General features: G+C 38.6%; 1 protein-coding gene across 1 annotated transcript; it reads right to left on the reverse strand.

Moving 5' to 3' along the window:
• Nucleotides 1-424: 424 nt before the first annotated feature.
• On the reverse strand, nucleotides 425-10,796 carry LOC149587303 (uncharacterized). The gene is made up of 7 exons (XM_089863417.1): nucleotides 10,554-10,796; nucleotides 10,406-10,477; nucleotides 9,489-9,620; nucleotides 9,271-9,398; nucleotides 5,459-5,547; nucleotides 4,695-5,363; nucleotides 425-1,581 (listed from the first exon to the last, which is right to left on the reverse strand). Exons 1-7 carry the CDS (start codon nucleotides 10,617-10,619, stop codon nucleotides 872-874), a joined length of 1,866 nt encoding a protein of 621 aa, XP_089719543.1. The 5' UTR covers nucleotides 10,620-10,796; the 3' UTR covers nucleotides 425-871.
• Between the last annotated feature and the right edge of the window lie 1,280 nt (nucleotides 10,797-12,076).

Here is a 12,076-nt window from a genome sequence, read left to right on the forward strand (position 1 = left end):
AACCCTGCAGCTTGGTCGCGTTCGGAAATTAACTAATTGTGACTGTGTATGTCATAAAGTACAAACTTCATTCCACGTTAGAACCTTGCGTAATACAGTCTTATACAGAATGCGAACTTTCCCATAATAAACGTACAATCACTTTGCGTAATACAGTCTTATACAGAATGCGAACTTTCCCATAATAAACGTACAATAAAATATACGTGACAATATGAACAGCCATATTCTGCCATTAAACCTCTGTAGGTGCATGATAACGCCTACAAAGTAGTGAACAAAACACAAGCAACGGTAAAGTTAAGCTTAGCGATAATTTTGCAATCTCCTGTTTCTGCTGAGACCAACCAGCACAAGAGGTGATGACAATGATGAAGTTATTAAATAAGCAAATCAAGATTCAAAGCAAAAACATATTAATCAATTATTGTGGTAAAAATTTCATGCTTTAATAGCGAAGATATCATTACTGATATATCATTTTTAATATTAAATATGGTTAATGAATAAATTCATGGTTATATTCAATACTGTTCGTGAAGGTTTTAAAAATAACTAACACAAATACAGTATCACTACCAGTTTCCCGTTAAGACGTTAGGCTAGACACATTCCACAATTTTGTAATATCTCATAGCCGGTCCGGTGACTATTCCGTAACGATAGGTTTTTTACAATTTTTCAACGAACAAAAACGTTTTTCTTAGTATCTACTACAGTGGTAAAGAACAGTAATGTGTGAAGCGAAAATGAAAACGAGTTGCGCAATTAACACATTTTGAAATGGCTCTTTCCAAGTTCTAGATTGCTGAGAGTATGCTTAAATACAATCCACTTAATTAGTCCATACGATTATAACGTTGATATCTGATCAAATTACACTCATTGTGCTGGGATAGTCACATTGATAACATTTGAAGGGTTTTTCACCACTGTGAATGCGTTGATGATTGATCAATTTTTCTTCTGCACGCTGATCACAGTTGAAGAGTTTTAAACCACTGTGGATCCGTTGATGTCTGAACAAATCATCATTGCGTGTGAAAGAGTAATCACACTGATTACATTTGAAAACACTGTGAATGCATTGATGAGTGATCAATTTATTCTTCTGCGAGTACGCATTGTCACACTGATTACATTTGAAGGGTTTTTCATCACTGTGAATGCGTTTGTGTATGATCAAAACATTCTTCCACGCACTTGCATAGTCACACTGATCACATTTGAAGGGTTTTTCACCACTGTGAATGCGTTGATGTTTGAACAAATCATCCTTCCTCGCACTTGCATAATCACACTGATCACATTTGAAGGGTTTTTCACCACTGTGAATGCGTTGATGTGTGATCAAATCACTCTTACACGTACTTGCATAGTCACACTGATCACATTTGAAGGGTTTTTCACCACTGTGAGTGCGTTGATGTCTGAACAAATCATTCTTCCTCGCACTTGCATGGTCACACTGATCACATTTGAAGCGTTTTTCTTTGGTATCCTTTCGAATGTCAAGTTCAAGATCCCATTCATATTCAGGTGAATATTTGTATCGAGTTGAACATTTTTTCTTGGATTTTCCTACAGAAAAGAAATAAATCAAAACCTCAAATGATATCATACAACACGCTTCAAAAACATTGTTTGTTCAAAAGCAATTGATAAAACAGGTTATGCTTAGGCTTAAAAAAGACACAAAGACAAAGAAAACCAGTTCGTAAACAACTGGCATAATCACTGATCACATTTGAAGGGTTTTTCACCATGGTGAATGTGCAGATGGACGTTCAAATGACAGCTCTGCGAGATGGCACATTCACTGATCACAGTTGAAGAGTTTTTCTTCGTTACCGTTTCATACGCGACGTTGTAGGCCTCTTTTATATTCAGTTGAATATTTGAGCCCCTTGTACGTTTCTTGTTCAATTTTCCCATAGCAAACATAGAAACCACAAACATCATTTACAATTTATTACCAAAAATACAATAATATTTAATTGAACTTCATGAAAAAAGGTAATGCGTACGAAAACGCGGTATTACAGAAAAAAAGGCGTGTTGAAACAGTGTTGTTCAAAGGCGTTTCCTGATGAATAAACGAGCATATCAACAAAAAGGGGATGGAGATTAACTTAAATGGCGAGAAGAAACCTTGGCTCAAAACCTGAAAGGTTGTACTTTTAACCTTCAGCTGATTTTGAGAGAATCAAATACTAGATGACGCTGCGTAAAGACAAGTTACCAATTTATTTCGCTCTGTCACCCCCTCTCTATTGTCAAAGTATTTTTGCTCGAAATAAGCACCAGCGATGATAAAAGAAGAGTGAAGACCCTTGGGAAAACGGGGTATTTTAAGCGTTTGTTTCATTATTCAAAAGGATGAAAGGCCGTTTTGTGCTACAGTTCAAAAAGTGTGAACCTTTTGTCCAACACATGTTACAATCACAACGACTGAAAGTGAGCATCGATTAGCGGCTTTTCGCCCAAGATTTTGTTTTCATCTAAGTTTAAAGCGGAATTAGGTCCAAAAGCTGAACACACTGATTTTCCGGCAGGTAGTCCGTGTCTTCCGCATTCGAGATTTTTGGAAGAAAAAAATATATTTTCGGATTTTATTACGCAAAACGACGTCGATCTCGGAGCAGTTAAATCATGTTCATTTCTGACCAAAGAACCGTTCTCCAAGCTAGTATAGTCAAAATGATCACGTTTGAATCGTTTATCTTCAGCACCGTATGTAATGTGACGTTCAAGATGACTTTTATATTCAGGAGAATATTTGCAAAGAGTTGAACGCTGCTTCTCGGATTTTCCTTCACAAAAAAAAAAACAAACTGAAACTTCTCACAATTTGAATCAAACACATTGTACTGTTCATAGCACTTGATAAAACCGGTCATGCCGAGCACTAAAATGACGCAAAGTTAAAGAGAACAAGTTCGGAAAACAAAATTAATACCGCTCCGAATCGAGATGACTGTCTCCGAAAGTATCAGTGCTAACTAATGGTTGTTAATTATTAAGAAAATATTTAAGGTTTTAGTCTATTGCAATATAAATATGCTTTTGGAAGGAAAAATAATATGACTGCCGTTATTGAAAGGCGTTATAATGTCCTCTCTTCTTTTTTGTTTCTAGGTGACGGAGTTAAAATGCAAGTAACTGCAATTCGTTAACACGTAACTCCAAATTAACTCACGACTGTGTGGCATACATTTATTTGGCCCTGGCGTTACCCTTATGAACTGAATATGATGTTATGTAAATTTTGAAAGAGCCGGATATCATCATAATTTAATAATATGATGGCCACTTCTCCGAGGAAGGTAGTCAGTCACTCAGCGTAAGCGGTGGGTGTGACAAAGTCGTGATTTACTTATTGCAACGATTAAGTCAGAAGAAAAGAGAACGTATTGGATAGTTTGCAAAGACAATAACATTATTTTGCCGAAAGGCTCTACCCAAATCTCAAGGATGTTTACCTTAACCCCATTTTCTCCTTAAAATCCTCGTTTCCATACATTAAGTAATTTTCAATATATTACAAATTGTATCCTTTACATTTTCAATAATAAATCGTTTCATATTTCATTAACAGCAGAAGTTTATGACTTCTTATCCTGGGAAGTATTGGACTCTAACCATATCCGGAACCATCTCTGTTAGCCAACTTCTTATTAGGTCCGATCACCGCGCCACCTACGGCGCTTCTCTCATTTTGAGCTGGCAGGCTGATTTGCGCGCCAGCAGCGGGAAAGTAACGAAACTTTAAGGTGTGTCCTGTGGTTTGAGGGAACGAATCAGAAACGGTGACAAAAACAGCTGTTAATAGAGTTTGCTGGAAATTCCGGTCAAACTAGTGTGGGGTCCTAGGCCCACGGATTGTAATGGATTTTCATATAGTTCTAGCCAGACGGCTTTTCAACGATTGGCGCTGAAGAAGTTTTGAACACGCCCCATAGTTTGATTGCCACAGCCTCTCGGCGTGGGATTTTTTTCAGTAGATTAGATAGTTTTCCTAGTGGGGAGGAAACTTTCGACCCTCATTTACGATTGCCATAGGCAATTTTGACTAGCAGGGATGGATACTATATAAAGCCTTAGTGTTCAATACTTCCCAGGATAAGAAGTCATTAACTTCTGTTATCAGTAAGACCAAAAGCGGTAAGGCTTCACGCGCAAAATACGCATCTTGGGCCTAGGTGGGATACACGATATATTTGAAACGCCTCGTATAGAACCTAACACGCGAAGGACAATTATTCGGTGACGCGGTTCCTTCGGCACTACCTTAAAGGGGCTAACCGGCGCTGTTGGGGTGAAGTCCGCCCTCAGTTCAGGGGGAAAACAACCAGCTCTTTGTCCATAAGGAATGGCGCCACCGTTGCGGTGGGCGGGTAAGCAATATGCTAACCAACCGTTTGACCCCCCCCTTCACCCCAACAGCTCCGGCCAGCCCCTTTAAAATGCTAAGGATTGAGGACTAGACTGAAAAATTCCGGGAAAGACAGAAGAAATGAGGGTTAGAAAGGACGGGGTTAAAAAACCTGTTAGGGGAACTACCACTGGAAAATTTTGAAACATGCTCTGTTTTTAGTGAGGTTTCTACTGTAAATGGGTCAATTTTGACGATTTTTGAGTTTTACGTTCCAGCCCCGAAAATCGTTGCTGACCCTAAGCGTAAAATGACTTACCAATTTCCGAACTGGCAGAAGTTGTATTACTTTCGGAATTATTTGACGAGCTACTTTCGGATGCATCAGAGCTGGACACTGAAGTATTATCTTCAACTTCAATCGGTACTCTTGGTAAATCGCTTGGCAAGTACAGTTTCATAGCTTGATTTTGTCTATTATCAGTTTTCTTTGAATCGGTCAAGGTGATTTTGGATTGGTTATCATCAAGATTCTTCTCTGGAGCTTCTTCTAGAGAATTGCTTTCCTTATTTGCGTCAAGCGACGACAATTCCCAACGTTTAACAAGACACAATTTCTTGGATCGAGTTGCTTTACTCTCATTACCTCTCTTTGTCGAAGAAATTCGTGATTTAGGATAAGAATTGTTAATTTTAAGATTGTTCTCGAGAGGCGAATCTGTCGTTGGGACAGGAGACATTTCCAACTGTGTTTCGCCCTCAAGGTTTGGTAAATAAGGAACACAGTCACTGTATTTTAGTTTAGGAATACATAGTTTCATAATTCGCGTTCCGAGACCCGCGTTTTTAGCCTTTTTCGAGGTAGTTTTAGTTTGGGATGTGTTTCCTTTGCCAACCTCCGCGTCACATTCAGGTGATTCTTCCTTAATATCTTCTTCAGTCAGCGTGCCTTGGATATTGCAAGCACCTTCAGCTTTTACCAATGAACCTTAATGATCAAAACGAAAAAATAACCCTAATAGTTTTATTAAACTGGAACTACATCAGATTGCGTGTCAGGATTACGAAAATGTGACACCGTACCTAAACCAAATTGCCCGAGGTCCGTGGCTTCCACTTTAAGCAGACTTTGGTAAATGTTGCTGGGTATCTCAGCTGGTATACTGAGCGAACTATCCAAATAAAAAATCGTCAAAACTGATATAGCAACAGTAATAAAAGATTAATACATTTTATCAGAAGGGGATAATGGAAGAAGGATGACACTCTGTAACCTCTTAATACTTTAGTTATATGTAACATGATTCTTCCCAGGCTCACCCTTTTTGAACATTTGCTTTCCTGCTCAACAAACTTCAGATGGGCATCACAACGTGGGGTGAGTTCTATAACTGTTTGGTACTAAATCCCCAGCAACTAACCCACAAACCTTGATTGTCTTGAAGTGGGACAACAATCCACAAGCGCATGCGCCTTGGCAAATAGTTAAGCGCCAATAGAGTAATGATGAGGGAACTATTTATGGCGTATGCGCATGATTCGGTTTAATAGTAACCTTGCTCCAAATGTAAAATGATGTTGGAAAGAATCATGTTACAATTACCCAGCCGCTTTGTGGTATACTTCTCTCGAAGAGAAGTATTATATACTTATGATTTTATTCACGATTATCGTGGCAAGGCTTAAAGAATCAAGTTTTATGGACGCAAATTAGTCAGTCAAGTAAAAAATTATAGTTGAGCTTAAACTTAACCATAGCCGAGACTTGGCTAAGGTTTAGTTTAAACAAATGACACAAGATGCTCCCATAGTCGAGAGGTGGCGATGACTGGCCTGCTAAGCTTAGCAAAGGCTAGTTTTAGATAGGAATGTTCACGAGCCGAGCGGAGCGAGCTTTCTAAAACCTCGGCTTGGCTCGATTCGAAAAAACGGCCGGCTCGGCTCGACTAGAGCCGAGCTGGCTCAGTTTACATGTATAAGTTCAACAAAAATTGCTTCTATCAACAGAAGACTTGAGAACGACTCTAAATGCTATCCCATGTTTAGGAATGTAATGGTTCAGTAAAACCCGCTGGGAAAAGTGTGAAGAAATCGTTATATGCTCACGGTTAGAGGCGAGAGAAAGAAAATTTTCCCACGCTCTATTTCTTGTAAAAATACAACGGAACGCTATTGGTGGAAAGAATGACTAAAAAGAAAGCACTATTTCAGTGACTATGCTCGCGAGTCGTAGTGGCTCGATGCCTATTGGCTCGGCTCGACCTTAAAAAAGCTCGCTCGTTAATTAATTAAGCTGCCAAAGTGTCGGCTCGGCTCGATCGTCACAAGCCCGAGCTCGTGAACAGTCCTAGTTTTAGATCCGCCATCGTGGCAGTGGCGTAACTACAGGGGAGCAGAGCCCGCAACTGCGGGCGGGCCCATAGCTTTTGGGGGCCCTTTCAAAATTTTCCTTATAGACTGATTGTCCTATATTTTATAAAGTGCCCTACAATTTCACAAATCGTCCAATAAAGTCCTATATTTTTGTGATTTCAAAGTAATTGTTTATGATCCCAGCTGTATGATGTTTTAAACGCAGAATTAGTGATATCTCATTTCGTGAGACCAAAAAATCGCGGACCTCGCTTCGCTCGCTCAGGAAGTTTTATCTTCAATCCTCAAAATTTGAATTTATACGATTTTTAAGGTTTTTATGTGAAATGATAACAATTACTTTGCATTCTGAGCTGAACTCCAAAATAACGCAACTGAATTTCGTGTCTGACCTTTCATTTAAATATCTAAGCCCAAAGATTGAAGTGAATTATAGCACAGTCCTTTAAAATATATTCAATTATAAAAAAGAGTTTTGAAAATCTGTCATCTCTCAAAACATCTCTTCCTACCCGACACTTTTAAATTGCTTGATTTAGTCATTATCATTCACTTTTAAGTCTGTTTTTGCTTACAGTTTCATTTAATTAATAGTCACTGCAAATCTAAATCTGTCTGTGTGAGACCTTCAGTATTTGTTTAGATCTAGGTGCGATGTAACGCTTATTTATAGTGGTTACGCTCTCAATAAAATAAAATTATCCACACTCTAAATCAAATCATTTATGAGTCCTGTATAACCCTATAATTTGATTAATCTGGTCCTGTATTATCATATAATTGATTAATCAGGTCCTGTATAATCATATAATTTGATTAATCTGGTCCTGTATAATCCTTTAATTTGATTAATCTGATCCGAATAATCCATTAATTTGATTAATCTGGTGTTGTATAATAGTATAATTTGATTAATCTGGTGTTGTATAATCCTATAATTTAATTAATCTGGTCCTGTATAATCCTATAATTTGATTAATCTGGTCCGAATAATCCTTTAATTTTATTAATCTGGTGTTGTATAATACTATAATTTCATTAATCTGGTGTTGTATAATACTATAATTTGATTAACCTGGTCCTGTTTAATCCTATAATTTGATTAATCTTGTCCTGTATAATCCTATAATTTGATTAAGCTGGTCCTGTATAATCCTAAAATTTGATTAATCTGGTCCTGCAGTATCCTACAATTTGATTAATCTGGTCCTATATAATGCTATAATTTTGCGAAGAGAATCCTATAGTATTAAAAATTTTCTAAAAGAGTTGAGAGCATGAATTACAGTTTAGTATGCGCGAGAAATCTTAGTCGAGAAAGCGGCGACAAGGCGCATTGCTATAAATTATGAAAGGGGAAAGTAGTAACGTTCGTGATGCTCTCATACTTTTTGAAAGCTCGACACTTAAGAAGGGGCCCTTATTGTCGGGCCGCGGGTGGGCCCAACAAACGCCGTTACGCCACTGCCTCGTGGACAAGTTCTCATTGGTTTTTAGCCATATCGTAGTATACGATAGGCTCTTAGTTTGACCCAAGCCGTTGTAGTAGTAGTAGTGGCCGGGGTTGTCGCTTCGTTATCCGCAGATTTTAGCTTAAAAGGAACTTTATATTACCACAACCCACCCATAGGGGTTACTGGCCTCGGTTAGAGATTTAATTTTAATTAAAAACATTTCAGGTCATACCCGGGAATCGAACCCGGGTCGCTGGCACAATAGGCAGACATTCTACCAACTGAACCATAGAGACTTGATAGAAACTCCGAGTTTTTTATTATTTATTCTTATCTCTAAAATGTCGGGATGATGTGGGGTGGGGTACCTCTTAATCTGAGGGGTCGGAAACTTTTGAATTTTTATCTGTGGGGTCGGATACTTATGAATTTGTATGTTTGGGGTTTTTATATTTGTTTTCTTTTTATTTATGTGCTAATTAAATAAATAACGATTTTCCCCGTTTCCTACCGCGCTCCTCATGTGTTTCGTTCTCGTTCGGTAGCTATCGCCATCTATGTTATGTTTGACTGGAACGTTTTGGCGGTTAATTCAAATGTGGGTTTAGACAGAGCTAACATAGTGTTAAATGAGCGTTATGCGTTTGATCATTTTAGCATTGCTAAAGGTAATTCGAGGGGATAATCACTAAAATGCGTAATCACTATAACTAAACTTTCTCTTTCAAAAGTTTCTGGGCATAAGTCTTTATTAGAAATTTATAAGATGCGATAAGTGTGCATCGGCATAAGTCTATGTTGTAAACTCATCGAGGGGATTATCCCTAAAAACTATCTGTTCTTCGATTCGCCGGAATATTAGAATTACAGCATAAGTAAATTTATACGGTCATAATTTAATCACTGTTTAGAGTAGGGAATCGAGGGCTATTCACTCTGATTTTATGCACGGTACATCATTTAAGCATTGAAAAAGATAGCGCTATTCACTCATTAGGGTAAGGTATAGAGGGGTTATCCACTCGTACGATGTGGCTACTATTACGAGCCCTTGTTTGCTTTAAATACCTTTGTATTTGTTCTTCCGTTTGTTGATTTATCAGAACAGGATGAGATAATTCCTGTTCATTCAGTCCTAAATCATTTTCAATGGGTTCTAATTTCACACATTCAATGTTGGCTCTTTCACTTTCCTCCTAAGTTATAAACAAATAACAATAATTGAACTAATACTTTTAACCTGATTCTCTTTCTCATCGACTATGAAAATGAAGAATGTTACAAACCATCAGGTCCTTGATTTTACTTTCCAACTCATTAATGACCCCATTGAGCCTTTCAATTTCATCCAGTTTCTCATTTATCGTAAACAAAGTTCTCATTCTCTCTTTTTTCACGTTTGATATTAAACCATTACACTGAAAAAATAGGCTGCATTACAAAATAGGACTTCCTTCTACGCAGAATGTCTTTTAAAGTGTCCAGAAAGAAAACAACAATGACGTGAACAAATGGGGGATCAGAAGGGGTTTTTTCGTCAAGGGCTCCACCAGAGGGCGCGAGAGCTTTGCAATGCTGCAGTTAGTGTGTGTAGGCATAGAGCTCCCACAAGGCTCTTGTGGTGCCTCTTTAAAGGGGCTAACCGGAGCTGTTGGGGTGAAGTCCGCCCTTAGTTCAGGGGGAAAACACCCAGCTCTTTGGCTATAAGGAATGGCGCCACCGTCGTGGTGGGCGGGTAAGCAATATGCTAACCAACAGTTTGACCCCCCCTTCACCCCAACAGCTCCGGACAGCCCCTTTAAATGGTCGAGGGATGTGTTTCCATAAGCCTATCACCATAGGCTTTTGGTGTTTCTAATCACCCACAAATAAACATTGGTTTACTTAAGGTTTTTCTATTGCGATTTATACTTTAAAGAAAATGTCAGCTCCTGTGGCGCCCGTAACACGATGATTAGCCTTCTACACACCAATTTTATGTAGCCAAAGGCAGGAACCAATCAGAAATCGTCCTCAAGGGCGGAGCTAGACCTAGCCTTTGACAAGCTTATTGGGTCAGTCAACTCCACCCCTTGACTATTGGACCATCTAGTGCCTTTTTTCTATACTAAACCACAGTCACAGCTGAGACTCGCTTTAAAGGGATACTATATTGGATGGCTCATGCTGTACTGGCCCAAACGCTATAATCTTTGAAACTCACCTTGGCTTTTAGTTGCTTTATTTGATCATCTTTGCTAAAGTGATCAAAGTTGCAATCATTCTCCTCCATTTCCTATAAACAAAGTCCAGTTTTTTGAAATTCCAAATTTCTGTGCAAACCACGGATAGTCCAATAATTTCTCAAGTACCTCTTTAAGCGCCACCCTTTGAAGACTTATTAAACTCATTTCGGAAATGTCTGAGTCGAAAGACATAACTTTTCAAACTAGAGATATTTTATCAAAAACAAACAACAAATCCTTTACGAAAATCATTCCCTCAGTGTTGCCAAAAAATTGAGTGAGAAGATAGAAAGGCTACAAGTCACAGAATAATAAAATTTAATGCGATAATTCAAAACCCCTTTAGGTTGGGGCCAATTTCGGTTTAAATTGTGTAGCAGTCATGGTAGCAGACGATGGTATAAGTAAGGGAGCACGCCGGCTCCCGCGGCCCGCCCGGCATGGTCTTTCCCTAATTTCCCTTTTGAATTTTTAGTGCTTCAAAGAAGGGTTATTCAATTCTAAATCTCAAATTCTCAAGGAGCAATAAAAATTGCAGACCTTGATTCTGCAGAAAGGGTCTTTAACGATGACAAGAAATACTTCTCCCATTTTCATTGCTCCATGGGATCTCAATGAGTTAACTTGGAGGAGGAGATGGTGGGCTGGAGTAAAATGTCGGTGGGACATGTGTGGCAATGATAGTCTCCCAGAGTACCTTGCGCACGCCACTACCCTTCCTCCATAGTTGATTAATGCCACTCTTTATGGACTTTTATAGTGATTAGTATCATGTGGTCCTCTGACCTATTTTAAAAATAATTCACCAGAACGCCGCCCATCTTCCCTTAAAGCAAAGCGCGGGTCCAGTGGATCCCCAACAACTTCAAGTTGACTTTCCTTACGAACTCCAGTTTTGGCTTGACGAAGGCAGGAGACATTTGTGGCCGGGATTTATAAGTGCACTTATTAGGGCCGTGCAGACTATTCGTTACTATTTGGTCGGACCAAATAATTTGGTCAAAACTGACGTTTACTATTCGCACCGACGAATCGAATAATGATTTTCAAAATTCTAGAATACCAAATAATGAGCTTCGAAAAACCGACTATTCTATAGCGGATAAAACAATTTGAAAGTGAATGTTTTTAACAGTCTATTGACCAAATTATTTGGTATTCGCAACCAGTTTTTGAATTTTTCTGTTGATTTTGTGAATTTGAGGGCGCTGTCATAGAGATAGAAACATAAATGTTATGCTCCTATCCCTATGGGCGCTGTGATAATGTCCGCTGGACCGTGGCTAGATGACGCGACTGGGCAGACACACCCTTAAAATTCTGACGTGGCTACTGTTAAGTATTACCCGCGTTCACCGAGTCGCGTGATCTAGGAGGCTATAGCTGGAATCAGCCATTCAGTCTTTAGAAGTTCATAGACAAGGATAAATCATTAAAGGTTTTAACTTAAAGGGTACTGGTTATTATCAACTTCTCGCTGCGGAGCTAACTATATTGAACTTCCTAATAATATATCACTATAGTATACCTATTAAAAAAAATAGTATCATTTACATGGAACAGGTTATACATTGCAAAGCGAGTAGGGATATATTGACAACTAACCTAATTTTGATTAAAATAAAACCTTTGATTCGTTCAAAAATAAG

The sequence above is a fragment of the Phalangium opilio genome, unplaced genomic scaffold (assembly GCF_054372755.1).
Source record: "Phalangium opilio isolate 3A_F unplaced genomic scaffold, DU_Popi_V2 ptg001170l_1, whole genome shotgun sequence".
NCBI lineage: Eukaryota > Metazoa > Arthropoda > Arachnida > Opiliones > Phalangiidae > Phalangium > Phalangium opilio.